This window comes from Falco rusticolus, chromosome 1 (genome assembly GCF_015220075.1).
Source record: "Falco rusticolus isolate bFalRus1 chromosome 1, bFalRus1.pri, whole genome shotgun sequence".
In the NCBI taxonomy this organism is placed as follows: domain Eukaryota; kingdom Metazoa; phylum Chordata; class Aves; order Falconiformes; family Falconidae; genus Falco; species Falco rusticolus.
In genome coordinates this window covers 50,030,478-50,058,114 of record NC_051187.1, presented here as the reverse complement: position 1 = coordinate 50,058,114, position 27,637 = coordinate 50,030,478, and the positions used below count along the sequence as shown (strand labels likewise).

General features: G+C 39.3%; 1 protein-coding gene across 1 annotated transcript in view; it reads right to left on the bottom strand.

The window, feature by feature from the left end:
- The window catches only part of FBXW7 (F-box and WD repeat domain containing 7), a 191,311-nt gene that overhangs the window by 105,275 nt on the left and 58,399 nt on the right, over positions 1-27,637 (bottom strand). The window contains exon 2 of the mRNA XM_037378640.1: positions 3,044-3,601. Coding sequence (XP_037234537.1) covers positions 3,044-3,532 — 489 coding nt within the window. The 5' untranslated portion in view covers positions 3,533-3,601. The remainder of the gene's footprint in view (positions 1-3,043; positions 3,602-27,637) is intronic.

Genomic DNA, 27,637 nt, shown 5'->3' with positions numbered 1-27,637 from the left:
ACAATTATCTCAGCTATTTGTGCAGTGCAGTAGTGTGAGGCAAATATGTATATATAATTATATATATTATATAAACATTACCTATAATGTGAATATATATAAATGTGTTTTTATATAAATATAACGGCGTTTATGCTTCTGGTGAAATGTATCTAATAGAACAGAGCAAGCTTGCTGCTGTCAAGTGGAAGTCCAGGTGAGAGGTGGCCAACACAAGCAGTGTTATGTAGGAACCTTGCCATTGCCTGCCTTAACCACACAGGGTCCTGCAGGCCAATAAGCAAAGAAAAGTCAGATTAGAAAGAGACTTTATTCAGTGGTTTATGAGGAAAGGACTGAAAGGTAGAACAAAGATATCAAAAAGTTGATAGGAGCTGCACACTGACACCTACGGCAGTAGCTATTTTATTCAGTCTAAATGTTACCTCTTGGTATTTGGCAGTGATGAAAACTGTGTGTTGCCAATATTGGTACATACATACATCCAGACCGAACCAGCAGCTATGCTGGATCAGGAATGCATGCCGCTGAGGAGCCAGGTTTACATCTGACACACAAACAGCAAGTAGCCCATTCAGTCATCACAGCTGCTGCTGGTGGCGCAGAGCAAGTTTTGCAGGAGCACAGCATAGAGCAAGCGAGCAGGTAATGCAGCCAGAGTTACGAGGAGAACTAGCCTACATTACAAATGCTGAGAAGCACATCTGAAAAGTTAAAAATAAGTCTATAAGGTTCAAGTCTCCTACAGTGAGTCTATCTTCAACAGGTAGAACTAGAAATCACTCATAAAGGCAGTTGATGAGTCTATAAACACACCTTTTTCTTCTCAAAAGCAGCATATTAATTAGTCATGTTTATTCTTACTCTGGTCATTCATTCATTCATGCTCCAGCACAGCCGTATTTCTACGGTTTTTAGCACAGAATGTGCTCCTATGGTTAAATGTTGATTTATTAATGAATAAGCAACATTATGTCAGGCATTATGTCAGTCGTGTGTAACCGTGACCTAGAGCAGTGCCAGTTCAAGCTGCTTTCTAACCTGTGGTGATCCTTCACGTACACAGTCAAAACTACCTAAAACAGGGTTACACCATGAATCACGAACAATTCCCAAATACAGTTTGTACGTAGCTCCCCAACAGTTCTTGCAGAAGCACAGCCTGGGGACAGAGCACAGACAAAACTGGCCAGCGCTGCACAGAAGCAATATGCAAAGCAACGATCACACCACACTAAAATTGTGCATCATTACAAAAATCATTCAGACAAATTCCTTCACACTTATCCAGCTTGTTTCAGTTTATATCAAACACACCTTAAAGAAAAAAACTGCACTCATTATTGAAGATCATTAAAAGAGCTTCAAAACCGACCATCACTGAAAACTGTTGTATTCTGTCCGTATATCACTCAAACGTGGTTATTTACAAAGCACTTCAATATTTTCCAATTCAGAGACTTAAAAACATATTTTTGAGTGTGAGTATTTCCTATATTAAATATAAAGTCCATACTGAATGCTAGTTTTGTACGATACTCAGTAAGTCATACTAAATTCAGGAAAACCAAAGTATTGGAATAAAAACAAGAATTTGCGTTGTAAAATAACCAAATGAATGACATGAAATATGACAGTATTCCACTTCAAATTAGAAAGCATATACTTCAGTACTTTCAACAGTAGAATTATCAACAGAAAATTACATCATTTACTAAAAACAGATGTGAAAACATTATGACTTTTCAAAAATCAAAGATATTAATTGAGAAACTTTAAACACACAAGTGAATTACATGCTAATTACTATTACCAAAAACATAGTGCTGCAGCTTCCAGGGCAAACGTTCATCCTATTTACCTGTTCTACTGTTATAGCACATCTTCAAGACTGATTCTGCATCAGTATACATGTATGTTCATACTCAAACACAGAGGGAATCCTGTTAACTTATGTTAACTGATATTTTTTGTAGTTTTGTTTTGTTTTACAACAGTTTGTTGGTTTTTTTTAAGTACATTGCAAAAATTTCGGGGCGGGGGGGGTGTCATTTTGGTTTTTTGAAAGCTGAGAGGAGTCCAGGTGCTCTATTACCAATTAATGATTAAAAAAAGAAATTGGTACACACGTTTAAGAACAACATTATTCCACAAGAACACTTTCCTGCTTCCTTTTTTGTATTAGTCCAGTATCACTGCTTTCATTATTCTTTCAGGTTTTGCTGCTCCTAAAAATTAACAGAATTCCTGCTTCCTGAAGAATCTGGAAAATACTGTGCACTACGAATGTACACTGGAACTAATGTTCCAAAAATTATGATTTTTTTTAAAATCTAAAATGTTAGGTGATAGAAGTAGCAACAAAATTACAAGTATTTATTTCCAAATTCTTATTGCAAATCACAAGTTCTCAACAATCACTGCACACAATTTACAGGGTCCTCTCACAAGCAGGATACCCTACAACACTGTGTAGTAATTTTGTTATTACATTCAGTAACCTGAATAACTGGCTAACACAGTTTTTAACCTGCATTTTGTCACTGAACTCACCATAACCTGGCCAGAAGAAAGAACTTGATGCTTCTGTAATATTCCACCCATTTTTTCATTACAATGTTTTCATCTAAATGAGTCAGCTATTCTCAGAGAGCACCACATATGCACAATTGCTTACCTTTCTTCTTGCCTGCTTTGAGAAGGAAAAAATGATAAATAATGACTGGAGGGGTCTTATTAAGTGTATGAATTAGCGTGTATAAATATTTACAAATAAATACCTTGATCTTTTGAATACAGTTATCAGAGCTCTATTCCTTAAAATACATAGCAGTATTTGCTCGTGTCAAATGCATGCAAATAATTTAATAATAACAGTTAAAACAGTATAGTTTTTGTGGACTGCGTAAATTCTTCATAATGAGCTCTTTAGGAAGTAAAATCTTTGCTTCATTGTAAAACTTTAAGTTAATTATGCATGCTATTTTGCAAAATCCAGAGTTAACAAGGATTAAGGACATACAAAGAAAATGTAGTTTCTCACCTTTGTCTTTATATAGAATGGCGATGACTGGTGAATGGGCAAGTCCATGAGGCTATTGGAATTTGTGACACTGTTACTGTTAGCATGTTCATCTTCTCTACTGCTGTCGTCAGACTGATCAAAATCATCACTCTCCTGGTCCATTTCCTCCTCCTCTTCCACCTCCTCCTCTTGATCACCAGCATGTTCATCATCTTCTTCCTCTTGGTTACAAGTGGATTCTTCATCCACTGTAATAAGTCTATTGTTATTTTCTTCTGACTGCTCCTGCTGAGACTCATGCCTGTCATCAAATCCAGGTTCTTCTCCTCCTATCTCCCCATTCCTCCCAATGTGCTGCTCCTCTTGTTGTCGTCTTTGCTGCTGCTCCTCCTCTTCTATGACCCGATTCATCTGCTCCTCATCTACTTGGCTTGAGGAAGCATCACCTCGAAGAGATCCACCAGTTCGTCGCCTCTTGCTGCCCACAGAGAGCAGTTCCTGATTCATTTCCAAAAGCCAGCTTGCTACTTCTTGGACCTTGGCTAGGCTATCTGAAGATGCAAATGCTTTCACATTCTAAAGAGACAAAAAAAAGTGGGTAATTACAAAAGTTACATTTTTTTATTAGATAAAGCATTAAAAACTTATTTCATCATATTACTCCTGACAACTTCAGATTCCAAGATACAAGGAATAATTTCTACTTGACACACCACTGGAAAAACCCAGACTGCAGACAACTTTGTAGCAAGAAAGTTATTTCTTCTATTAAACAGTCTGACCATGACCTCTGCAAGCACCACATTCTGCAAAATTCAGAACTACTTGCCCTAATAGAGAATCCACAAGAACCATTAACATTCACATTAACTAAAGATCCAAGTATAGGATATTACTTGCTAAAAATTGGACAAAGATAATTTTCAAGTGGCATTGTATTTTCCCTCTCATTTGATCACAGACTTTATATATTACAGATTATGAGCTGCTTTTGATCTTATGCCTTAAGAGCAGGCACATTTTCAGGTGTAATTGAAAGTTTCATTTCTTGAACTATGATTTTCTTTTAGATAAATGAAAAAGAGAACACACACTAAAGAATACAGCCTTATCACTTTCAAGTCTTAAATTGGCCACAGAGATGCCCGGTGGTCAAAACCAGACAGACACTGCTAGGCAGCCCACGCAGCTCAGAAATGGCACATACCTCACCCAGCAAAAACCACTGTTAGCAGTAAAGTACTCCAAACTCTGAGAAGCTACAAGAGTTGTTAAATGAGACTCTGAGAAGTTTAAAAATTGCCAGATATAGATGCATATTAACAGAAATTGAAAAATACTAATGCAATTTCCAAATTATCCATGCATTTGCCTATGCATGTGCATGTAAGCAATACACATGAACAGAGGGATGTAACACACTCTAGCTAGATCTTAGATTTGGTATGTGACTTCCAGCTATACAACCTTTGAGGATGGTACATCCCGACTCCAGTTCCTCTAGATTCAACTGATGTGTTGAGTTGGTGACACCAGACATGAACTTGACAAGGGGTCAGTCACAGGTTGCACATGAAAATGTGTGCAAAGAGAAAATAACTAGTTTTTTCGCTGTGCATTGAACCACTGTCCTCAGGTGTCCGTAGACCACACCACTCAGCAGGCTACGCTGTGAGAGATTCAGAAAGTACAATACAATACTGGCAGGGAAGCATGACTGCTGAGTCTCCTTGGAGCAGAAGCAGTTGAAGGATGTAAGTTTCCAGGAGTACCTCGGTACTGGAAGATATTCTCCTAATCTCTCCCACCCATCCCCTTGCTTTTCTTTAGAAAGGCTCTCATAGTTAAAAAAAAATCCAAAGAACCTAGAGCCTTGGATGATGGAGTTGTGGAACAGATAAACCCCAACTGTGCTCCATGACATTTATAAAAACATCCAAATTAATGGTGAGGGGGGAAGGAAGTACCAGAAACCATAGCTCTATGGTAATTTTCTTTTTGTTGTACCATAAAAGCCACAGAAACATTTTTACAGATGTTTTTCAAGTCTTGCATTGAGAAGTATTTGTAGATAGGGTTCTGCACACTTGTCGCCTCTTCCTTGAGGAAACATTACTTAAATCCCAAAGTCATGGTTCTCAAGTTTCCACATGTCTATCCAGGTAACAACTGCCCCCAAATAAAATCTTACAAGCTCAGAAGCTGAAATAAGCATTCCAAAGAAAGCATCCACTAGCAATTAGCTCCAACGAGCAAATGAGAAGCTAATACGAAAAGACAATTAAGCTCCACATGTCAAGGCAAGGACGCGACACAAGCAAGCAGAGGCTGTGCTGACTCCTGCTTTTACCAGTGGAAAAAAAGCATTAGGACACTGGGGTGCACATGACCCAAACCAGAAGCTAATGACTCCAACCTTGAGTGCAAGGGGCATCAAAAGTGAATGTGTTTGATTTTCTATATATAGTAAGTAGCACTTGAGAAGAATATGCTCTTCGTGCCATCTAAGAGAAATGTTTTCACTTAACATTTTTCCCCAAAGCCTGGAAACTGTAGCATATTGGATTGATGTTTAATAACTCCATTTCATCAAATGTCAAATTTGGTTGCACATATAATCTGAGGTTAGTACAACTATTTATCAGGCTTGCTACATAGTTTGGGCTTTATGAACACGACAACACTACCTCTTACTTTCTCATGGAAAGAGAAAAGATTTGGATTTTTTAAAGATTAAAACAGGTGAAAATCAGGAATTAAAAAAAAAAAATCAAAAGAGATTTACATCTTCAGAATCTAGCAATTTCAGCTTCCACCACAAATGATTCTCTAAATAGTCATGAATGAAGCTTACAATTTTTAATTGTATTTTTTCAGGATCAACAGCTTTGTTTCAAATACATCAATCAACTGTTGGTTTAGGGCTTGCTTGATAAAAATGAAAATGCTGCATTCGTATCCACAATTTAATACATACTTTCAATTTGTATCTATAAGCAACTAACAGGAAGGGTCGGCAATGAAATACTTAGATAACAGAATGCCTGATTCTGCTAAATGCATAAGTGACAAAAATAACACTACTGTTACTGTTAATATACCCAAATGAAATTCCAGCCAATTAAAAAAAATGAACATACATTAGTGCTATTATATATTTTTAATTATGCCTAGATTTTTGTAGTGACCATCAATTCACAAAATTAGATTCAGTCATAAGTGATTTCAGTTTTACTCTGTATTTGCACAAATAAATTCAACTTGGTTTTTCCAGAAGCCTGTACAATGCATTATCAAAATTTAATTACAAGCAATGCTACATCAGAAACCATCAATATGCAAAGAGGTGAAGCATTCGCTAAAGAACAGATGGATGTACATTATCTGAGAGATTTGAAACATTAAAGCTGCCTTCTGTCACGTAAGTGCTTTCAGAATTAACTACTGTCGGCTAATACACAAGATACAATCATTTCCATATATAAGGTAGATAAGGAATAAGACAGGATTATTATTTTGCAGTAAGTGTATTTACAAATCAACTACCAGAGAACTAAAATGCTGTTTTCAGCTGGTACGGAGCTTCCTTCATTTATACTCTCCGAGCCCAAAATGACTCAAATCAGCTAAGCCCCAGCAGGTCCACAGAGCTTTCCTACCCCACCTCAGACCACAAAGAGATATTTTTAGACAAGACACCAATGCAGGGCTTTGCATAAACATGCAAAACTCATTAAACTTCGTCAACAAGTCTAACTTGGCCCAGGTTAAGTTTCTTAACACTTGAAGCCAGTTGTATAGAAAAGCAAAATACAAAGAATCCCTAAGGCAAATGGAAGTCCCTGGACTGATCCAGCTATAAATTCAGAGTTGATGAATGCATCCCCCTGTCTATATTGAAGATTAGATGCTGCAGAATTCTTCATCTTTATCCATTAAATTTGCACAGAAAATAATTATAAAAATAACCCAGAGTTACAGTTGCTCAAAACCATCTGTAAGAAATGCCAAGCAACACCAGGAAACTACAGAGAGAACTCCTCAGGTTTATCCACCACAACAGGTTGCATTCTGTACGGGGAAAGAAGGATGAACACTGCATTTCTTGCTTTACCGCTGAAATATCTGTCCCTCGAATCGATACAGAAGTTGCTAAACATTTTTAACCTATAAAAACATCTAACTATGGGAAAACAGAAAGATCTCCATTAGTACAGCTGGGGCTTATTATTCCTTTTTTATCACTTGAAACTGTAAGGGAAAAAAGGGAAATGAGGTGGGTGCAGAAAGGTGGAGGGGGAGGTTGTTTTTTAACTAAGTATAGCAGAACTTGCAAAGGTTTTAAAGAACTAACTTGGAAATTAGAGGGCTAGACTGACTTGAGTACTAACTGAAGTCATGCTAATACTGATCAGGACAGCAGTTAGCGAAAAGACAGAATGGCTGGAGTCACAATGCGGTTTATGGGCAGCGGACACTCCTAAAACAGATCTTTTTTTGAGGTTACAGATTTGGCGGACAAAGATAATTGGACTAACACAAAAACTTCTGTAAATATTTGGTTAAATACTGCCTCACAGATTAATACACACAACCCAGTAAAAAAGCTGGAACTTAGTAACTGAGTTATAATTGAAGTAAATATGAAGTAAAAAAGGAACATCCTATCCAAGCTAAGGATCTGCTATGGTTTCATCTCAACATCCTAACCTACCTTCTGCAAGAAAAATAAAATCCTTAAAAGCACACTTTTGCCAAGATTGTCACTGGCACATGCAAAGCGGAGACGCAGCACGCACAGGAGCTGGGCAGGGGCTGGGGAAAGTGCTGTTATTTCCAGACCAGCTCAGACCCCAGGGCCTAACTGACCCTCACAGCTGGGGCACATCTGGTGTAGTTTCACCCAGAAGGTGCTCTGGGATAGCTGCGCTTTCATTCTAGTGGGAAGCAAGTGTGGACAAGCAGGAGTTACACTTGAAAAGCATGCTCCCGATCCCAGTTCAGACTGGCACACAGAGTGATGGGTGTGCAGATGGGTAGGCACCAGCGCTGCCAGCCACCCAAAACCCATTAAGCCCATTTGAAAAACATGCAAAGAGAATTAAATGCAGCATTCAGCAGGTAGAAATAAACAATAAAATTAACACTGATAAAATTGTGGACCGTGTTTTATGAAAAAAAGAAAAAATATATTTTGCATGTATGGAGCTAACAATGCAAAACACTATGAGCAAGCGACATGTATCTTGCATTAAACAGAAAGTTTAATACATTGATCTGATTACTGGCTACACAATTTGTATATAGGAAAGATTTTGAACAATAGCAAAGCAACAACAAACCAAAACAATCGACATGCAATAACTGGAAATGGAAACTATACAAAGTCAAATAAAGAAGCCACCACCTTCTTTTGTAGGTTATGCTAGTGGACAATTATCCTCATGCAAGGACTTGATGAAGACAAGGTACTTCAAATAAAGCCACAAGTTTAAAGTAATGAGCTTTAAGCAAAAGTTGCAGGAGAATAATTCTGCTGTGCTACACAAGATGGCAAACTTTATCATAGTAACGGACACCTCAAGTCATAAAATTCTGAGCTGAATACTGTACAAAAGAGGAAAATAAAACCCTTTGTACTTCATCAGCACAAAATTTCGAGTAGAGCAAGATTAACATACAGCTTTAAAAACTTTCAATAACTTTTCATCAAAATAAAATACATCATTAACAACGCATCTTTTCCTACAAGCATGCATGCTTTTTCCAAGAATGATAAACTACTTCTCTGAAATGTATACACACCTCAAATCACTCTGACAACTCCATTATTCGCAGCTCCAAGCTCCAGAACAAATTAGCAGCTAAAGAGACTCTCTGCTCTTGCTCTACGATCACCCTGCCCAGCACAGCTCTGCCAACACTTCCTGGAGCAGCACATGAACATTTTCTGTTGGATTAGAAACGATCCTGCTCCTTTTTCACTATCTCTAGATACTTCAACAATCATGTTGTTTATTCAGTGCAAAGTGGTCAAAGTAACCAACAGTAAACAAAGGTGCTCCTCTAATTACTTATGTCAAACATAAATCTGACAGCACGTAAAAAACCCTAGATTTAGTATTCATTAAATTTAAAAAACTACCACAATTAAAGTTTCCTATGCAGATTTAATTAAGCCCAGCTGCCACTAATCTTCTTGTGTGGCCAGTTTTAATTATCCCCCTTCCTATTGTAATTTGGCCCCAACTTCATATGTACCTTCTGAGGCTTTTCATCAAGTCCTTGAGTCCCGATCTCCCTTTCCACATGTTTCTGAAAAAAGACAATTCCAGTTTTCCCACCACATATGGTCTACTGTAAGATGTCTCTCCCTTCTGTTCACCGGCTTCTAGTAAGCCCACAGTCCTATTTCAACAGACCTTTTCCCTTCTCTATTTCATCATCCAAACTTACTTCTTCTTATCCCAGGACTGCCTCCTCACGCAGCTCCCTCTCTAATCCCATGCCTCAGCCTCCCAATCCCTTTTAGCCCGCAGCGCTGCTCCAGCCCCAGACCCCTGGCTCCCTTCTGATCCGTTCCCCACAGAAAGAGAAGGGATTTAGACGAGAGGCAATAGCTGACGATACGTGAGTAGTAACAGCACAACAGAGCAGTGTCCCTTGCTATCATTTATGGGAACCAAAACGCAGAGACCATTAAAAAGAAAACTTTGTTTTAACTCCGGACTGGAAAGACAAAGGCATATGAAGGACCTATCACGTAATCCTGCCTTTTCTGGTAGACACAGGTGAAGTATTTAATATAGGATAAAATATGAAATAGCACACACAACCCACTAGCGAATGAGAGCACAAAAAGTAGTTTAGAAAATCAGTAATTACTACAAGAATTTACATACTTAAGCTACATTCATACACACACTTCTATCTGTGGATGCCTGAACTCTCCTTAAAAGTCAACTGCTGAATCAAAGATAAGATGTTCTGTTCAACAGGCCTTTGTCCTGTTAATGTGGAAGAACAAACTCTCCCATTTTATGGATCTATCATTTCTTCTCTTTTCCTTTATTTCTTTCATAGTGTTTCCATTTGTGCACATTTAACATCATTACAAATATTAACTTTTAACATCAATTCTTTATTCAGAAACAAATAATGTTGTAATGCATGAGTAAGTGGATGAACAAAACTCTTCTCAGCAATCACCGTAAAAGCCCAGTCTCTTTGACACAGGTTCACTTACCCCTCACAGATAGTGACTGTGGATAGAGTGGGAAAAGCTGCAAAAGGTGCAACATACGTGCTGTGTATAAGCAGGGCAACATGGATTCATCCCATTCATGCGGGAAACACAACCACCTACAGCATGCACACAAACCCCGAATCTGGATGTATTACAGCTAAAATGAATCCCACAGATTCTCTTTGCAAGAACAAGAGGAGTGTGAAGTCCTAATGCTTTAAATCAAATGTCCTTTTCTTCACTCCTTGTGCACTCTCCTCAAAAACAAGACTGCTTTGGCTAAAATTTTACACAGAAGACTAACTCAGACTTCTTGCAGAGGGGGCAAAAAATTTTTTAAAAAATATATAAATCAGAGTTAAAGTTTTAGCAGTTTTTAATGTTCCAGGACAGAGAATCATGCTATAAAACGTAACCTGATGACAAAATCAAAGCAATCAGCACATAATGGGAAGTGAGATAACCACTGTTTATTTTTCTGTAGACATTTATCTGTTCATTACCTTAATTCTTGTATTTCAAGTGTTAAAAAAAAGCCTGCATTTCCCTTGTTTCAAAAAGGAGGAAAATATCATAGCAAACAATTGGTGAATAGTGTGTTACACAAGTTATGTTTTTACCTTAAACTTGTGATATTTCAGAAAATGAGAATTACTGTGAGATTCTGCAGTAAGGATGGGGTAAAGTTGATAAGAGGGAAATATGAAAGTGACCCATGAAGAAATTGTTGAAAGCCTCCATCACCCAGTAATAAGAAAACTGTATTAAAAAAAAAAAAAATTAAAATGCAAAGTCCTTTTCCTCAAAGCCATATCCCAAATAACAAGTTATTAACATCTGTATGGTGTCATTGAAGAAGTGGAAGCTCGTGTCTGTTTATCAAGAAACCTGTTCATAACTTAGCTCCCCGAAAGCCAAGACCAGCAGTAAAAGTACAAAAGTTACTCCTTATTTTTAATTCTGCATTGTTATGTTTTCATCAAGAAGAATGAATGGATGTAATTTAGAATAAAATTATTTAAATTCCTTGAAAGATATCATGGGAGACAACAATCCACAGTAGGAGGGGATCAGTGATTATGACTGATCTTACTGTGTTCATATAAATAATCCTGTTATTTTTAGTAGTTATAATAATAATGACTGTTACACAAAGAAGGTTTGTTTGTCTTTTCACTAACAACTCTTCAAAGAAAATGGATTGAGCTGTAAAATGTGACAAGTTAACTATCATGTGCAACTAATGAAAGGCTTGTCTCCCCTTTTCCTCAGAGAAGGGAAAGCGGAAAAAAGCTTTGAGTTATTTAAACGGTGCCAAGTTTTCCAGCAGCTATTGAAAACAAAACAAGCAAGGCCTCCATATAATCTTCCATGCCTCCACTTAATCTTTAATATCAAGCAGTGTCCATTTTCTCACTGAAAGGACCTCTGCACTAGAAAAGCAACGCACACAATTTTTAATTACATTGTCTTACCCCTTCTGCTTTGACAACTGTACCATTACGTGGGTTTTCTATATTAAATCTTTAATTCTCTAAATGAAAAAAATAATTATCTTGCATAATAAATGCATGTTTTTTCACAAATTAGATTACTACAAGAAGCCTATACTACTATTGCTAGCGATACAGCACAAGCACGCTTATTTGCTCGATTTAGAACAGCAAGTTTCTATCTTAGTATTTCAGTCTCATGTAAACTATGCCTTCTGTGCATACTAACAAGGAAGAGTTTCTTGCCAAAAGCAAACATTAGATCATACTTGCAGCAACATAAACAGAGTATCTTTAGTTACATTAGTTGAGAAGCACGTGGGCTGAAAAATTCTCAGATTAGAAAAATAGGCGGGCAGTTTATTATACTTTTATATTTAAAGATGCTGTTGCATGCCTACTTGGCAAAGGCTAGAAATGTACAAACAGAATCATCCCAACTTCTATTTCACGATAGGTACCTACATAATACATAATTTCTCTACAAAAAAGATCGCTAATCCTCTTACAGTGCAACAGGAGACTAAGCAGTCCTTAAAGCTTAACAGGTTTGGGTAATTTTGGGGTTGAATTCACTCCTTCTCCCAAAAATAAGTGAATGAGATTTGTAGGTTCGTAGTCATTGTGGTAGCTTTCCAAGCTGGCCCAAAATCTCCACAGCACTTCATACATGTGCCTTTCTGCCCCTGAACCAGACCACCTATATGCCCTGTAACAAAAGTCCTCGCAGTCAGTTTTACAGCATCACCAACAGCACTGTGTACAGGGACCCCCCCAGCTGCCTGGGACAACAGCATGGTTTCACGCAGCTCAAGGCCTTTCATCCATAGGACAGGAGCCTGAGGAACGAGGATAACACTGCTAGTCTTGCCTACTAGTAGCAAACTTTGGTTAAGCTTTGCTGGAGTGTTACTGAGGCATGTAAAACTCATACTGAGTTAACACACGTTAAGCTATAGGTACCAACAAAAAGAAATCTCAACTACGAAGTCCAAAACAATCACTCAAGTAACTTACTTCAAGTAAACAGGCAACATGATTATTACAGTGCAGAAACAACTGCTTTCCTTCCAACTATCTAGGCCAATTTTATCTAATAGACAAGAACCCAATCAATGAATGCCGAAATGAGAAAAATCCAAATGGAATTAAATATGAGGATAATTACTGACTGTAATAGCTTACCAGGAAGACAGTAAATTCATCACCACTTTAAGACTTAAATAAGAAATATACTCCATCAGAGTTTAACACATGCATTGAACAACTGCACAACCCGTACCAGAGGGGCAGGTACGGAGGCATGGTTAGCTGACCACCTCTCCCTGGGAACGTACACTAATAAGAGCTGTCACCTCCTCTGCGCTCCCACAGTGACGTAAGTGGAAATAAATACCTGGCCTGGGGGTGCTGGCTGGCAGCCGGCTGGGCAGGAGCCAGCAGGGTGCCCAGGTGGCCAGGAAGGCCAGCAGCATCCTGGCTGGTGTCTGAAACGGTGTGGCCAGCGGGGCAAGGGCAGTGACCGTCCCCCTGCGCTCGGCACTGGTGAGGCCGCACCTCAGGTACCGAGTTCAGGTTTGGGCCCCTCGCTGCAAGAGGGACAGGGAGGTGCTGGAGCGTGTCCAGGGACGGGCAGCGAGGCTGGTGAGGGGTCTGGAGCACAAGTCTTGTCAGGGGCGGCTGAGGGAACCGGGGTGTTCAGCCTGGAGAGGAGGAGGCTCGGGGGGACCTTATTGCTCCCACAGCTGCCTGAGAGGGGGTTGTAGGCACGTGGGGGCCGGTCTCTTCTCCCAGATCACAAGCGATGGGACAAGAGGAAACAGCCTCAAGTTGCACCAGAGGAGGTTTAGATTGAATATTAGGAAAAACTTCTTGACTGAAAGGGTGGTCAAGCGTGGGAACAGGCTGCCCAGGGAGGTGGTGGAATCGCCATCCCTGGAAATGTTTCAAAAACGCACAGATGCGGTGCTTAGGGACACGGTTTCATTGTGGACTTGGCAGTCCTGGGTTAACAGCTGGACTTGATGATCTTAAAGGTCTTTTCCAACCAAAATGATTCTATGATTCTATGACACACAGGCAAAGCGTTCTACCGAACTGCTGAATAAAACCTGCCTAGTTTCAGTGCAGGCTTATTTCACAACCACCAGGCTTAACGCACAAGCTAGCATGTTATGGGCAAAATAGCCTTAATATAAATTTTTCTTCAGCATCCACAACATTCCTGAATGTGGCCCTGGGGCTGGGATGCATTTCCAATGGGAAAACCTACAGACCTCAGCAGTACAATATGCTAAACTGTTTTACGAATCCATTCACGTGGCCTGTTACCTAGCGTGGTGCTGCTTTGCGAAGCTGTGGCGTAAGAGCAATACATAAATAACTTCCAAGCAGAGTTGCTCATTATTAATGCAAACTATTCTGAAGGCAAAAGCAAAACAGCATTTGGCAGCAAGAACACTGCCATTAAGATGTTTGGTCTGAAAACCTCAAAGTGATTTATAGAGTACCCAACTGACTTCTCTGTCTCTGTTTCTTTCCTGTCCGCTAATCATAAAAGTAATTTTGGGTACATTTCCCCAAATTACGGGTTTTACTGATACTGAATTGCAATTTTACCAGATGGCTGGTGTCAGCTTCTGACAAAACACTAGCATGATTTCTTGGACTGAATCTCCAATTCAAATGCTGCAGAAGTGCAGCACAAACAGGCAGACATGCAGAACAGCAGAAATAGCCAAAAAAGAAAAAGGTCAACTTAGAACACAGCACAGAAAAGATGGCCTAAAAAAAGGTCATCTTTAACTGAGGTGGGGGAATAGACTCTGAAGGCAAACAGCACCTAAATTTAGTTGAACTTATACTTAATTTAGTTGTATTTGAAAGGGAGGAAATTAACAACAAGCACTAAAGTCTCCCCTACCTCAGAGCTGTTTAAGATAGACAACTTCTAATGTGGAATGAGAACATACACCCTTTACACTGAAAAGTATTCTAGTGGTTAAAAAGACAGCAGGATTGAAGCTGAGGAAAGTGAGAATCAAGAACAGTGACTACTATTGAAGAATATTTGTATTTGAACAATTTTTACAAGTTCAAAATACATTCCCCCTTTTCAAGCAGCTCTTATACTGCCTCTAATCACCAAGAGAATCAACTCTCTTTACTCCCAAGAAGCTTCAAGGCACAGAACAGTATTTTCAAGCCTCTTAATAATGACTAATGAAGTAAAGGAGAAGCAATGAGGGTTATGCTATGCGAAGTGTAATCTCTTCATTCTGTTCTGACGCAGACTTCTGCATCAGACTAACCTTCTAGGAAAGATTACCAGGTTATTTTAAAAATAAAGAATACCCTACCAGAGATTAAATAGCCATCTATTAATTTGAACACTACACTTTACAAACAAAACAAACCACTTTTTTTTTTTTTTTTTTAATTCCCAGTCCTTCTACATTATTCCAAGCATACAAGATGACAACAGACAAGGGAAAAAGAACAAAACCCCCAAGTCTTGCCAAGCTGTCATCAACAACATTTTCTACCTTAAGATACATAGTGGATAATGCTTATTCCAGGCTACTGCCAAAAATTTATATTTCAATTTTCTGTTTTCAGTTGCCTATTCTCTCTAAAACAAGTCTGAAGGGCAATTATCTATAGTATTCAGCTGTCATGTACTCCTAATTACTAGGGAAAAAAATGAAGTAATTCTATCAGTACTGTTAAAGCAGCTGGGAGTAAAAAGCTGTAATACATTACAGACAAAGATAATTTCTTATTTGTTTACTTCAGCAGAGTTATGAACTGAGTTTCTGAGATAAGAAAAGATAGCTAGGGATCAGGTTGGGGTAGAAAACATGCTCCATGCAAGCCACACACAACATTAACACTGGTATATTTTACTATTTTGGTGGGGAAAAAATACAGCTCAGCCTTATTCTTGTGAGGTTACTCTAAAAGAACAAGGAGTAATATATATTTTATGAAGAATGCCTATCTGTCCACAGTCCTAATTCATATCTCATGAACTGTTCAGCTGTTTACATTCAATCAGATTTTCTGCAGTATCTGCTGGGCAACATTGTCTCCATTCTGAATGCTGCATTTTAAAAGACGAACTCTGAATCATGTACTTTCTTCCAGAGCTAGTCAATGAACTCATTACATGCCTTTGCATCAACATCTGATAAGGAGCCTTTGACCTACACTTTCTTCCTTTTAATAAAAGCAAGAAATACAAAAAGAAACAGAAGGGCAGCATTTACCAGACTTGCTGAACTCTCTTAATACATTGGTTTGTCTGCATTTTCAGCATCCTCAGCAGTAGAAAGGCCTAAGTAAAACAAGGTCACATACTAACAGGGCACAGCAGAACAAATTCCCCTTCCTGGTGTCTCACTTAAAAGCAAAAAAACAATTATGGTCTCCACATAACATTAAAAGAAAACAAAGGCCGCCTCCTTAACCTCATGTCTGCAGAACGCTGCCTACCACACATCAGTTCCTAAGTGTTATGTTCTCTGTGTCACAGGGAGGCTTTCTGGCAGCAGATATAAAATCTGACCTTGCAGAACAACAAGGCACTTGCTGACAAACAGCATGCGAGATTGCCAGTTTTGAAGGAAGATGATAACCCAACCTGCCTAAAAGACCCTGGCCCCAGACCAAACAGACTCTTAGCAGGCTCCACTGGAGAAATGGAAATGGTAGCAATTATTGTTATTGATTTAATGCCCCTAAAATGGCTGAGACTCTTATTTCAGTAACTGATTAAGCAGTATGGTTCAGCAAGTAGCACATCTGCCTAACAACCTACAGAAACCTAAATTTGCTTGGCTGAACTATTCCTGGGACCAAGGAAGTAATTTTTTGTATCTGCATGACCAGAGGTGAAAGTAGGTGCCTAGGAAAGAATGTAAGATGGTCTATGATATCAATGTCAGGCAGGCATTCAAACTTTCTCTCAAATCTTACACAGCCGTTTACTCCAAATACTCTGTGTTTCTGCTCTACAGCACTTCCCTTCTACAGAAAGATGGTGTGACAACACGCAGTAAAAAGAGCCAAGTCCAACACAGGAAAGCACTGACCACAGGTAACAGTGAACAAATAAACGACTCACCTGAACTACCGACTAAAAGAGATACTGATACAGCCTGTACAAATATAAACAGTCTTAAAATTTGAATTTGGGATCATAATTTGAATGCGTAAGAAACAGGTTGTAGAGAGAGATCATTTTCAGAGACTAATGTCATTTAAGATGCTGTCACTGCTCCGCCACAAAATTATTTTCAGTAAAAGCTTCACTGAAATCAACTGTGTGCGCCCTAACCCATTCCAGATGAAATTAGGCAAGTCAAATCAAGCCCGCCAGTTTCCTCTAACCTAAATGCTGTTGCTAGCAGTGCATTAAGAATGACTGATATGCACTGTTGTAAGGACAGCAGACCTTACAGCCTTCCAGCAGAGAGCAGGTAACAGCTAGGGACCAATTAACATCTCACAGCACTACAAAATACACACCTACCCATAAACTTAAAGCTACACTCTTCAAAAAAAGCAAGCCATACGTCATTGCTAGCATTGCAGATCTAAACCTGACTGTTCTAGAAGTCTCACCAAACCACTTGTCTGCCAGAGCTGGCATGCATGAGCTGCTCTTTCTCATGCCTATGTGGAAAGTTTCTTTGCAACAGTGAACCTGCCACACAACGGCAGCTGCAAAGAGGAAGAAGCCCCAGTGTCATTGCCTTGATCCACCTTTACTACTGGCCAATCTGCCTGCCAAAAGTTCCTGACTTTTCAAGGGCACTGTTGGTGCAGATTTGTGTAGGTGGAAAAGTAATCACTATTCCTCCCAGACAGCATCAGCTCTATTGATCACACAGACTGCACTGCTCCCCGTTCAAACCTGGTGTTTGCCCCTGCTGCTACACCAGGCATCTAGCATTTTGCAAAGGTCAGCAGCTACACCACACAGCTACCTTGCAGATCTTGGAGACCAGCATGTTTCTGAAGCAAGCAGATGAGGTTGCTCTGGTCCTAGCAAAGCGTGTGGTGTTGTTCAGAGGGAGAGACTTGCCAGATTGCTGGTAACAGGTGGAAATCCAAAGCAGCTGAGATGGTACAACCTCTAAGACAAGATGGTTTGTCTCCTATGAGCATCAGGGACTGCAACACGATAGGGAAGGGAGCCTGAAGAGTCAAACCCTGTCAAAACAAGAGAGCAGAGCTCTGCATGTACTGAACAGGCAAGGCACATTTCTGGGTTGGTTGGTTATCTTCTAACAGAGAAAAGCTGCGCAAGAAAAAGATTTGTAAAATAACTAACCAATTTAAAAACTTGAGGCCAGTACTGAACTAATACAGAACATGGTTACCATGAAGAGTGATACGTGGAACAGTCCAGCTGCAAAAGGTTGAATTTCACAACAACTGTTTCTACTGATAGAACGCCAAATTGGATGACTTTCTGAATAATACACTGGTTGTCGGTAGCAACAGCACTGTCAAAAACAGGGCCTCTATAGTTGCCATTACTGGAAAACCTGGCTGATTATGTCCTATGACAGGCATAGTTTGAAGCCTGCAAAATGGACCTTACAGTAACCATTCTCTCTGCAGCACCCCAAAAAGGCTTTTAGTAGCTGTAAGGCTCTCTCACTAAATAGCTCAACTTTTCAAAAGGTCCAGTCCTCCACTGAGGAAAACAGAATATAGTACAAACCATGCTGGCAATGTGAAGTCCAAGTCATCCATCACAGCCTTCAAGCCTGTGTCTATCTTAATTTCTCTTACAACCTACAGGTGGGCTTCCATGCTGTCATGCAAGGCTGATTAACAAACGGTAGCATTCTGTCCAAAGTTCAGAAATCCCATTTTGGTCACCAGAACATAGGAGTCAGCTATTTGCTCAATAAAAACAATGATTAGGAATAAATTGTAACATGGTACAAAAAATACAGTTGAACTCTCTAAGATATTTACATTTCCATTCCTATTATCTTGCCACCTGGAAAATATCTAGCACATAAACGTTCTTTCTCCAATAAGAATCCTGCAAAGAAACTATGGTCTAAGAAATACTTTGATTTCTGGGTGACATTACTCATAGATTTTTATGAAAGCCTGGCAAGAACATATTTTCTACTTGTAATAGTGCAGGGCTCCTGTACTGTAATCCATTCCCATAGAGTACACAGCCATTCTGAAAGATACTGCAATTAACATGGTGTAACGGTACACAAATGGGCTCCACAGACCTGTACTTACTCCTCAGACACTAGTGACATCAAGCCTAAGTTTCCAAGATATTGCATCTTCATGGGTGGGCACTGACCTGAAACCCCCAAGCCAAGCTCTTTTAGGTTCTTCTGGTACGTTGTTTCAATATGTGGAATAACTACTTTGACAGCAAGGGCACCAACTGTTCCAGGATCACGGTTGCTCTTGGCAGCAAATTCTCACTCAACATTGACTTCTCTGTTGAGGAACCAACCATTTTAAAAGTACTGGTCAGCGTAAATTTAGGCAGCTGTGGTTCTTTTTGAAACTTCTGGCCCAAAGCCACCTTTTTACAGACTGCCCAATTACAGTCTTGCATTCCTTCATTGTTGAGTCTGTGTGTGGGGAAAAGAAAAAGATGCCTGATGCACATCTGGCTTGGGAGGTCAAACTGTCCCAGAGAGCAATGTCGGCCATGCTCAGCACCAGGGCTCACTAGAAAGAAATCTTAACAGATTTGGAGCTGTCTCTTTTAAAGGACTTTTAAGAAGTGGACAAGAGGAAGCAATTCAAAAGTCTGATCCCAAATCTATTCAGTCCCAGATGATAAAATCTACAAGGCAGGATGCATTCAGGAAACTTTTTCTGAAGAGGTGTAACATCTGGAAAAGGACTCGCAGTAGCAGGACAGCAGATTGGACGTCATAGGTCTTTCTGCCACTGGTGAAGGAACAGAGACTGGATGATGAGTGCTCCTTCACTTATACCCCAACACGGAATTATCAAGCAGCTCAAATGCGGGCACCATCCATCAACAAAGAACGGCTGATTTAGTAGAGATCACATTACCAAATTCAAGAAAGCATGAGATTTTCATGAGCTTGCACAGAAATTCCCCCAGTTATGCAACAGAACTTGGCGGCATCTCTTTGTAAAATGAAAGAGAGCTTCAGCAGATTTTCTAGCAGGACTTTTTCAAAATATAACAAATCGGCTTCAGAAGTCTGACAGCAATTTTTTAACAGATATTTCTGAAAGCTCATTTAGTTAGTCTTTTTCCTTTTTCCAGTGGAAATTGAACTAGGACTAAAACAAGCACCACAGGGAAATCCTAGCTCACTGAACTAAGAGACAGAACTGCAACAGAGCACTCATGTATTTAAAAAAAAAAAAAAAATAAATAAGAAGTTCAGAATAGGTAAGGACTAGCAGCTAATAGAAAGCAAGTGCTCACCAACCTCCCCAGCATGCTTATTCTGTACAAGACTTATTCTGCTTTCAAAGTAGACTTCCTGACACATGAAAATAAGCTATTTCACGACACTTTCAGAAAGGAGTACAGACAGACATGCACACGCTCTTCCTGAGGCATAGCTCCGACCCCCACACCCAACCTGCTTATCACTGCACCCAACCAGATCTCCCGGCGTACCTGCGCACATAAGCATCACTAATCCGCTTCAGTCAGAATGAGCCAGGTTAGCTCACAGGTTTAAATTCTCAACTAAGCAGATTCGTTTTGCCTGAAATAGATTAGGAAGCACTCACATGAACAGTTCCAGAGATTAGAGATGCGAACCGTCTCCTTCAGCAGGGGGACAGCACAGGCAGCATGCAGCTGTAAACTGCGATCAATCCAGCTGAACCTGAACTGCATGCCCACTGCAGCCCAGCAACACTCACCTGGGAAATTAGTAACTTCTCACTTTGGATTCATGGTCTGTTCTGTTTCACAGTTCCCCCATGTTGATAAGACCCACCAAAAATGAACCAAGAATATCAACCCTAGTCTTAAAAAGTAGGTGGCATCTACAGCCCACAAAGTTTGAGACATAACATATGGCTCAGAAATCATAAGAACCTTACAAGTGATATTTAGAGATGAACTGCTACCACTTCTCTTATTTAAGCAGAGAACATGCTGCAAATGCAATTAAAATGTTAAGTACTTTCCACGGGACAAAATTATTTTATTGTTATTTTTGTCTGATAAATAAATGAGGAAGAGTACTGGTAAACTGGGTTTACCAGAAAGATCCTACCTCACCACCTTAATTGGTGGGCTTCCTGCTTCTTGGGCAGTCACTTTCATGTGTGAGCATCCTGGGAAAGCTCAGGAGAACAGGTAATTTCAAGGAGGAGGAAAAATAAAAAAAAAAGTCCACGCATATATCCAGATGGCAAATTCACCACAGAATTTACTATTTGACCAGAGTACTTTACTCCAAAGTTTTAAAAGATACCTTTTAAAAAAGATATTTAAAAGGTATCTTTTTAAACTTCCTTAAGTTGTTAAAATAACCTTAGAAGTTTAACAAAATATAAGCTAAGTCTGCAAATAATCTGAAAGCATAAGCAAAAATATCACCAATCCCTTCATCAGTGGCTTCAAGGAGACATGCCATGCAAAAGTATATGCATTCCACAACTGGTACTACAAATAAAATAAAAATAAAAATAAAAAAAAAAGGTCTTTCTAAAGGTAAAGGATTTAGTGGGTTTGCTACTGTTACGTTGCATTCACACATCTGCTTCTGTTCTGCTACCACTTCTTGTTATTCACTCCTCCAGGAAGGTCTAAGAGAACAATTTTTGCCCTGTCATTCTTTATCTACAAGTAGAAAGCAAAGCGATCAGTTTATACACAGGGAGAGCCTGAGATGCAGACATACAGACAGGACAGCTAGTTAAACATCAAAAAAAGTAACCTGGAATCAGCCAGCCATTAACACAAAACCCTCAAAAATCAACACCAGTAGATCACACATTCCTTTGTATTTTATAAAGGACTTGTTACTCTAAGTTTATACAAGATGCAATGAGAAGTCCAAAATACCCAAAAAGAGGATTCTTTGTTTATTCTGAAAAGTATCTGCAGTTAGTTTTGAGCATTCACTTATTTGCTTATGCAAGGACCACACACCTCGTGACTGTATGCTTCAGTAGTAATGAAGGACAGAAGGGGTAGTGAAAGATGGTAACTAAGTGGCCTGTAAAACCTCCGCCCTATCTTTTGAAAGGAAAGCTGAGGGGGAAGAGAGACTAACACATCTTTCCAAGTGTTAACATATTCTACAAAAGGCTCTAGGAAATTAATCTATCCCCAGGTTACATTTGCCATTTCCACTACACAACACTCCACGGCTGAAACGCTCAGTACTGCTCCACAGCCTCAGTGCACTCCTGAAGTCTGCTCAAGTCCTTAGGATCTGCAGGAGTAGCACAACCACAGAACTTGCTTCTTAATATGAACGTAACACCTCCAAATCAGTTACCAGTAAGTTTCATACCCAGCATGTAAACATGACATCCAAATGCAGGCGCTTTCATTTGCCCTTCACAAGGCAAATCCTTTCTCCAAGTACAGGTTTGACAAATCCCAACTAGCATCTCCCACTATCAACACACACGTACCTTTCTAGAGAATGAGCCAAGAGGTTCTTGTACAGCAGAGTCCACCATTTGTACTGTCTAAAGAACAGCACTTGTTCAATAGAATTCACAAATCTCAAACCGAGAAGAGAAGGAATATGTAAATATCAAGACATACAATTAGTTGCTTGCAATGGGATAGATATGCAGCTTCTAAGTGCCTCCACTACTGTTTAAGGAAATTAGTAGTAGTAACACAGGGAAGTAGGACTTGGTGAGATCACAGAACAACTGTGTTTTGAAAAGAAATTGGAAGGTGAAGGTAGAAGTTGCAGAGAATATTCCAGGCACATGTGGCAGCATAAAACTAGAAGTGAAATAAGCATAAGTGGATAGCAAGGGGGGGAAACATGTGAAGAGTAGACTAAATTATACAATACAAGGTCTCAGATCATATATAGATAATTCATTACTAGATACAGAGTAAACAGGATCAGATCTGTTCAGCACCTGTAGCCAAGAAAGTACATTATTGATCTACTGTATTATGCAGGGCTTGGAAAAAGATGAAGACTCAGGAGTAAGTGTTAGAGCATATCAATTTTTATACTGAGTAACAGCTGAAACAACCAGAAATGCACATTTCATAATATTAGTACTTGATTGTTTATTTTATCCTTCAAGATAAATTGGCTTTGTGCACCCAGAAGAAGAACAGTGCCATAAAGGCCAAGAACTCAATTCCTTAATTTAATAATATTTAAAGCTTCTCTAACAACGGAGATGAAGGGAGTCCAAGCAGCATTGTCCTTGCAGCATATTACCGGTATTGTTATGACAAGATTTTCATAATGGAAACTAACAATTAAAATGTTAAACCAGTCAGCTGGTGAACTTCACAAACTAGACTAATTAATGTCTAACGTAGCTGCAGTGTTTAGAAGCAGGTATTTTCAGAGTCTTCATCTCTCTGAACTTGTTTTGGCATACCAAACCTAGGCTTGTGTAAGTCAGTGTGATTCTGAAACGTAAAGGCTGCTAAAGCACAACCCAAGTTTTGCATCACATGAAAGCTACAAAAGTCTATTCACCTTTGCATGGGACTCTTAGCAAGAGCCAAGTTATTTAAAGCTGCTATGACATATCTACAACAGGATCCAAGTAAATGAGCAAATTCAAATTCAAGACTAGAAGATTACGAACAACAGACCTCACTGCAACTAGTAAAGACAAAAATTTTACCTTGGGACAGCAATCAATTTTATAAATCTCAAGAAGATGAAATACCAAAATAATGCCTTCTTGAATTTTACCTGAGAAAATGTACTGTACTACAATCCTTCCATGAAAATGAAATCAAATGTTCCGCTTTTGATAGATTTTGCCTGATGGCAGAAGCTGTTTGCAGCCATGAGTACAGTCATTACTAGAAATCAACTAAAAAGACAAAAGTCTTTGCATATTAGCAGTGCTTGCCTATATTTAGTCGTAGTAAGGTTTACTGTGAAAAATAGTGGACTCGTGGTTCTAGGAATATTAGTCCTGCCACTGTGATATATGGCCTGTCATGACACAATAACCACTATATTCTCACACATTAAAAAAGAAGCCTATATTTATGTAGCAGTAGTACCTGCTTCCTCATCATCAAGGATATCTTAACTGGCCATCTGAGAACTTGCTTTATAAAATCAAAAGTATAATTGCATTCTTACAGCATAAGTAAATGCACAAAAATCCGTTATCTGTGAATAAAAAGGCTAAATGAAGTGCAAAAATACTAGTGTGTCCTTACTGTCCACTCTTCAAAAAACTATGCCAGCTACAACGGGCAAGTGAAGTTTGATGCCATCTGTCACCTAATTACACCTTATATAATGTATGTCATCAGGACATTTACCATAGCCATCACTCTGCAAGTGATGACACAAGACTTAAGGATTCAACTACCTACATCTTCCTGATTATGGAATCCATCACAAACATCTGTAAAGCTGCATGTGCTAGTACAAAACCTTTTCAGATGCAATGGCTAAAATAAACTGGTAACAGTTAGACAGCCAATGAACTACCATCACCTTTTTATTTCTCATCTATTGCCACAAGCAGGTACTTGTATGCATTCTCTTCTACAGTTCCTACTCTTAGAATTTTCATTCTGAGAGTCAAAGATCAACTACACACATTGGAATAGTACCCAGTTCATTCAGCATGTGGACATCAAGCACACACAAGATTTTTAAAGTGTGCTTTTTATATCAGCAAAGAGAGGACATTAGGAGTCTGTTCCGTAAGTTGATGCCGCTGGCTTTCTAGCACTTCTGCAACCCACTACTCCACAGCCACTCTGTGCACTAACACAGAGTAAGGCAGCCTCTTCTGCTAACATGTAGAGAAATCTAATCCTCTGCTCACTTAGCTGCTACTGGCATATTCAGTACATCAAATGAAAGGTGAAGTGCTTGGTACCTATTAAGACTTTGTTGTGAGATCTTCAGTATGTTTTATCCTGAATTTGGCTGAATCTATACAGCAAACTTTACACTGACTTAAAAGTACACAAAATCCCTGAAAGTGCCTTGGTTAAATTCTTTCCAGAGGCTCTGCACTCCTTTAGCTCTACTCTTTACCTGCTTTACAGTCTGCTTTCATGCTCAATTTTCCCTGTATTTGTAGAGGCTGAAAAAAATATCATTCTTCTCTTTTCAAGAACAGATGAAACTTAGCCACCCACAAAGCTGAGGATAAATCATAGCTGTTAGAAAATGCCAGACTACCCTGGCTGTGTATTGGCTGACCAGGGCCTTTCCATAAAAGCACTCACCTCTCTAATGGAAAACAATGCCAGCTCTACACTATAGATTCCTCTTACTGTTAATGTGCCATCTCCTCCCTCTACTCAGATGTGATGTAACAACTAAGGTACAAGATTTGGCTTGGTGTGTTTACAAAAAGCATAGTCACTGCCATAAAATGAGCTAATATCACTTAATTTATCAATACACATTTTATAGCTTTGTTCTCTCAGAACAGAGCTCATGGCTGGTTTTTGTTTTGCTGGTAGGGGAGGCACTGTTTTGTTTGGGCACATATTTTTTTAGATGGCATAAAGGATCTGAAACATTCCAAAACCCAAGCCATTTCTGCTCCCTTTGCTGGCCACTGAGTCAATGCTCAGAACTGTTAAATGTAGTTTCCAACAAAAACCACTATGCTTCTTCACCACCTTTTTCCACAGATAGAAGGCTCCTATTTTACTTTATTTACAAAAGTACAGGTCCACAAGGAACTTGCAAGTGGAGTACAACTAGGGAGAAAAAAGCTATGTTTTCATGTAAACTAGCATTATAGAGTAGCGAAAGGATTAACGTATAAAACAGGTTTCAGGAAGCTTTTAATTTGAGACTGAAACATAAAAATCCATTATGTTCTTCATAAAGAAAGATGGCTGTTCTCTAAGTTTGCCTACAACGGAAGCTATGGTCACCATATGTCCAAGAACTTCGCAGTCTGGAAAAGATTACTCCACATTTCTAAAAAGAATCAAACTGCAAAGTGGCAATTTTTTGTCTCTTCAGGATGACAATTATCCTTGCACGCAGTATTACTTCCCCTCCCCCCACCCCGCCCCATAAATCTGTGGGTTTAGCAGGTCTGTGAAGATGAAGTACAGCAAAAACATGTTTACTCATTCTTCTGAAGGAAAAAGTGCCAGATGTGCAAAATGTTAAGCAAGACACACAAAGTACTTAAAAATTAACCTACATATAGGCATCAGTGCTCCCATTTGATCATAAGAATTTTTTAAAGGAGAAGCCACTCATGTATGTACATACCCTTAAGACAAAAAATATCTTGGTTACAAGAATGGAAAGAGCGAACAGTTCAGACCAACAATACTTGCAAAACTCCATCATTTTGTCACTGCCAGTTGTTGCTACTTTTTTGAGTTCCAAACCAAAAACTGACACCAAGTCAACTGCAAGTAGCTATACAGACATACAGATATTTAAAATAAATAGACAAATAAATAAAATTGAGCCTCAAATGGGCTTGAGGAGCAGGTAGAATCTGTCCACATTACTCACTTGAATTAGGTTAGCTGGCTTGCCAATTCATGTTTTGTTTCAAATTCAGCTGGCACACCACACTAATTCTGATGCCCTGTACTGATTTAGCAACATGATTTGCACATCTTAAGATCCTGAATTGCTCACGTTATGCAAGGTATCTTTCTAAGTAGAAACCAGAAAGACTAGACTAATCTTTCATCAGTAAATTACCACTCAAAATTAGAGGTTGTTACAGCTTTAAGAGAAATACATTACAGAACTGCTTTCCCCACTCCTGCACTATCCTTCAGTCCAAGTTGTCTGTTTCCTTTCTTCCTCAATTTATACCACCTAACCAAAACCTGCTCAAGAGAAATATTTTGTTGTCACTCCAGATATTGTGAAAAATAGCTGTGGCTGTGGGTGGAAAGCAGATGGGAAATGCCTTGGTATACATTAAGTTATGACATGTTCAGGAAGCCTCTTCTACTCTCCATCCTGAATTGCAAGCATGGGCATAGGTGTTTTGAGGAAGGAAAGGTGTAGTCTGTGTCTGGGAGTGGGGGAAGGTACAAACTGACTGTTACTGACAACTGTGCATCTGGGAGACAGAACAGTGGGAAGTGGAAAGCAAACAATGGAAGTGACCAGGCAAGCAGATCGAGCCAAAAAGCTTGGGGGCGGTGGGGAATAAATCAAGTGACAGCTGCATTACTTGGCACACTGTCCCCAACGGTTGGCAAGGACGCTACACTTGTGAAGATGTGGCACAAAAGAAACTGAAGCAGTAAGGTCCATCTTTCTGTAAAGAGGAGGCTACAGAGACTATTTTGTTAAAAAGTAGGAATCAGACCTGATTTTTATCCCAACTCCAGGTACGTGAATTTAGGTGAGGCGCTCTATCTTCCTTGTGCCTTCTTTCTCCGACTAGATGAAGTGGGAATCACCTTTTTGAGATACTTGGAATACCCACACAAATGCCTTGCCACCTTTCAGTCACTTGAGGCTTAGTATTTCCTTTGTGGGAAAAGCACAAAAAAAGTTATGTGGAGAAAATACAATCTAGTGGGAGAACAGCTGAATACAGTCTGAGGAGATTCGGTTTCCATGCTGAGATTTGCCAGAGGCCTGAAGAGGGACCTTCAGCCTCTTCACTTGCAGAGTTTGTTTCCCCATTTATAAAGTGAGGTTTATTACACATACCTCATAGAATCATTTA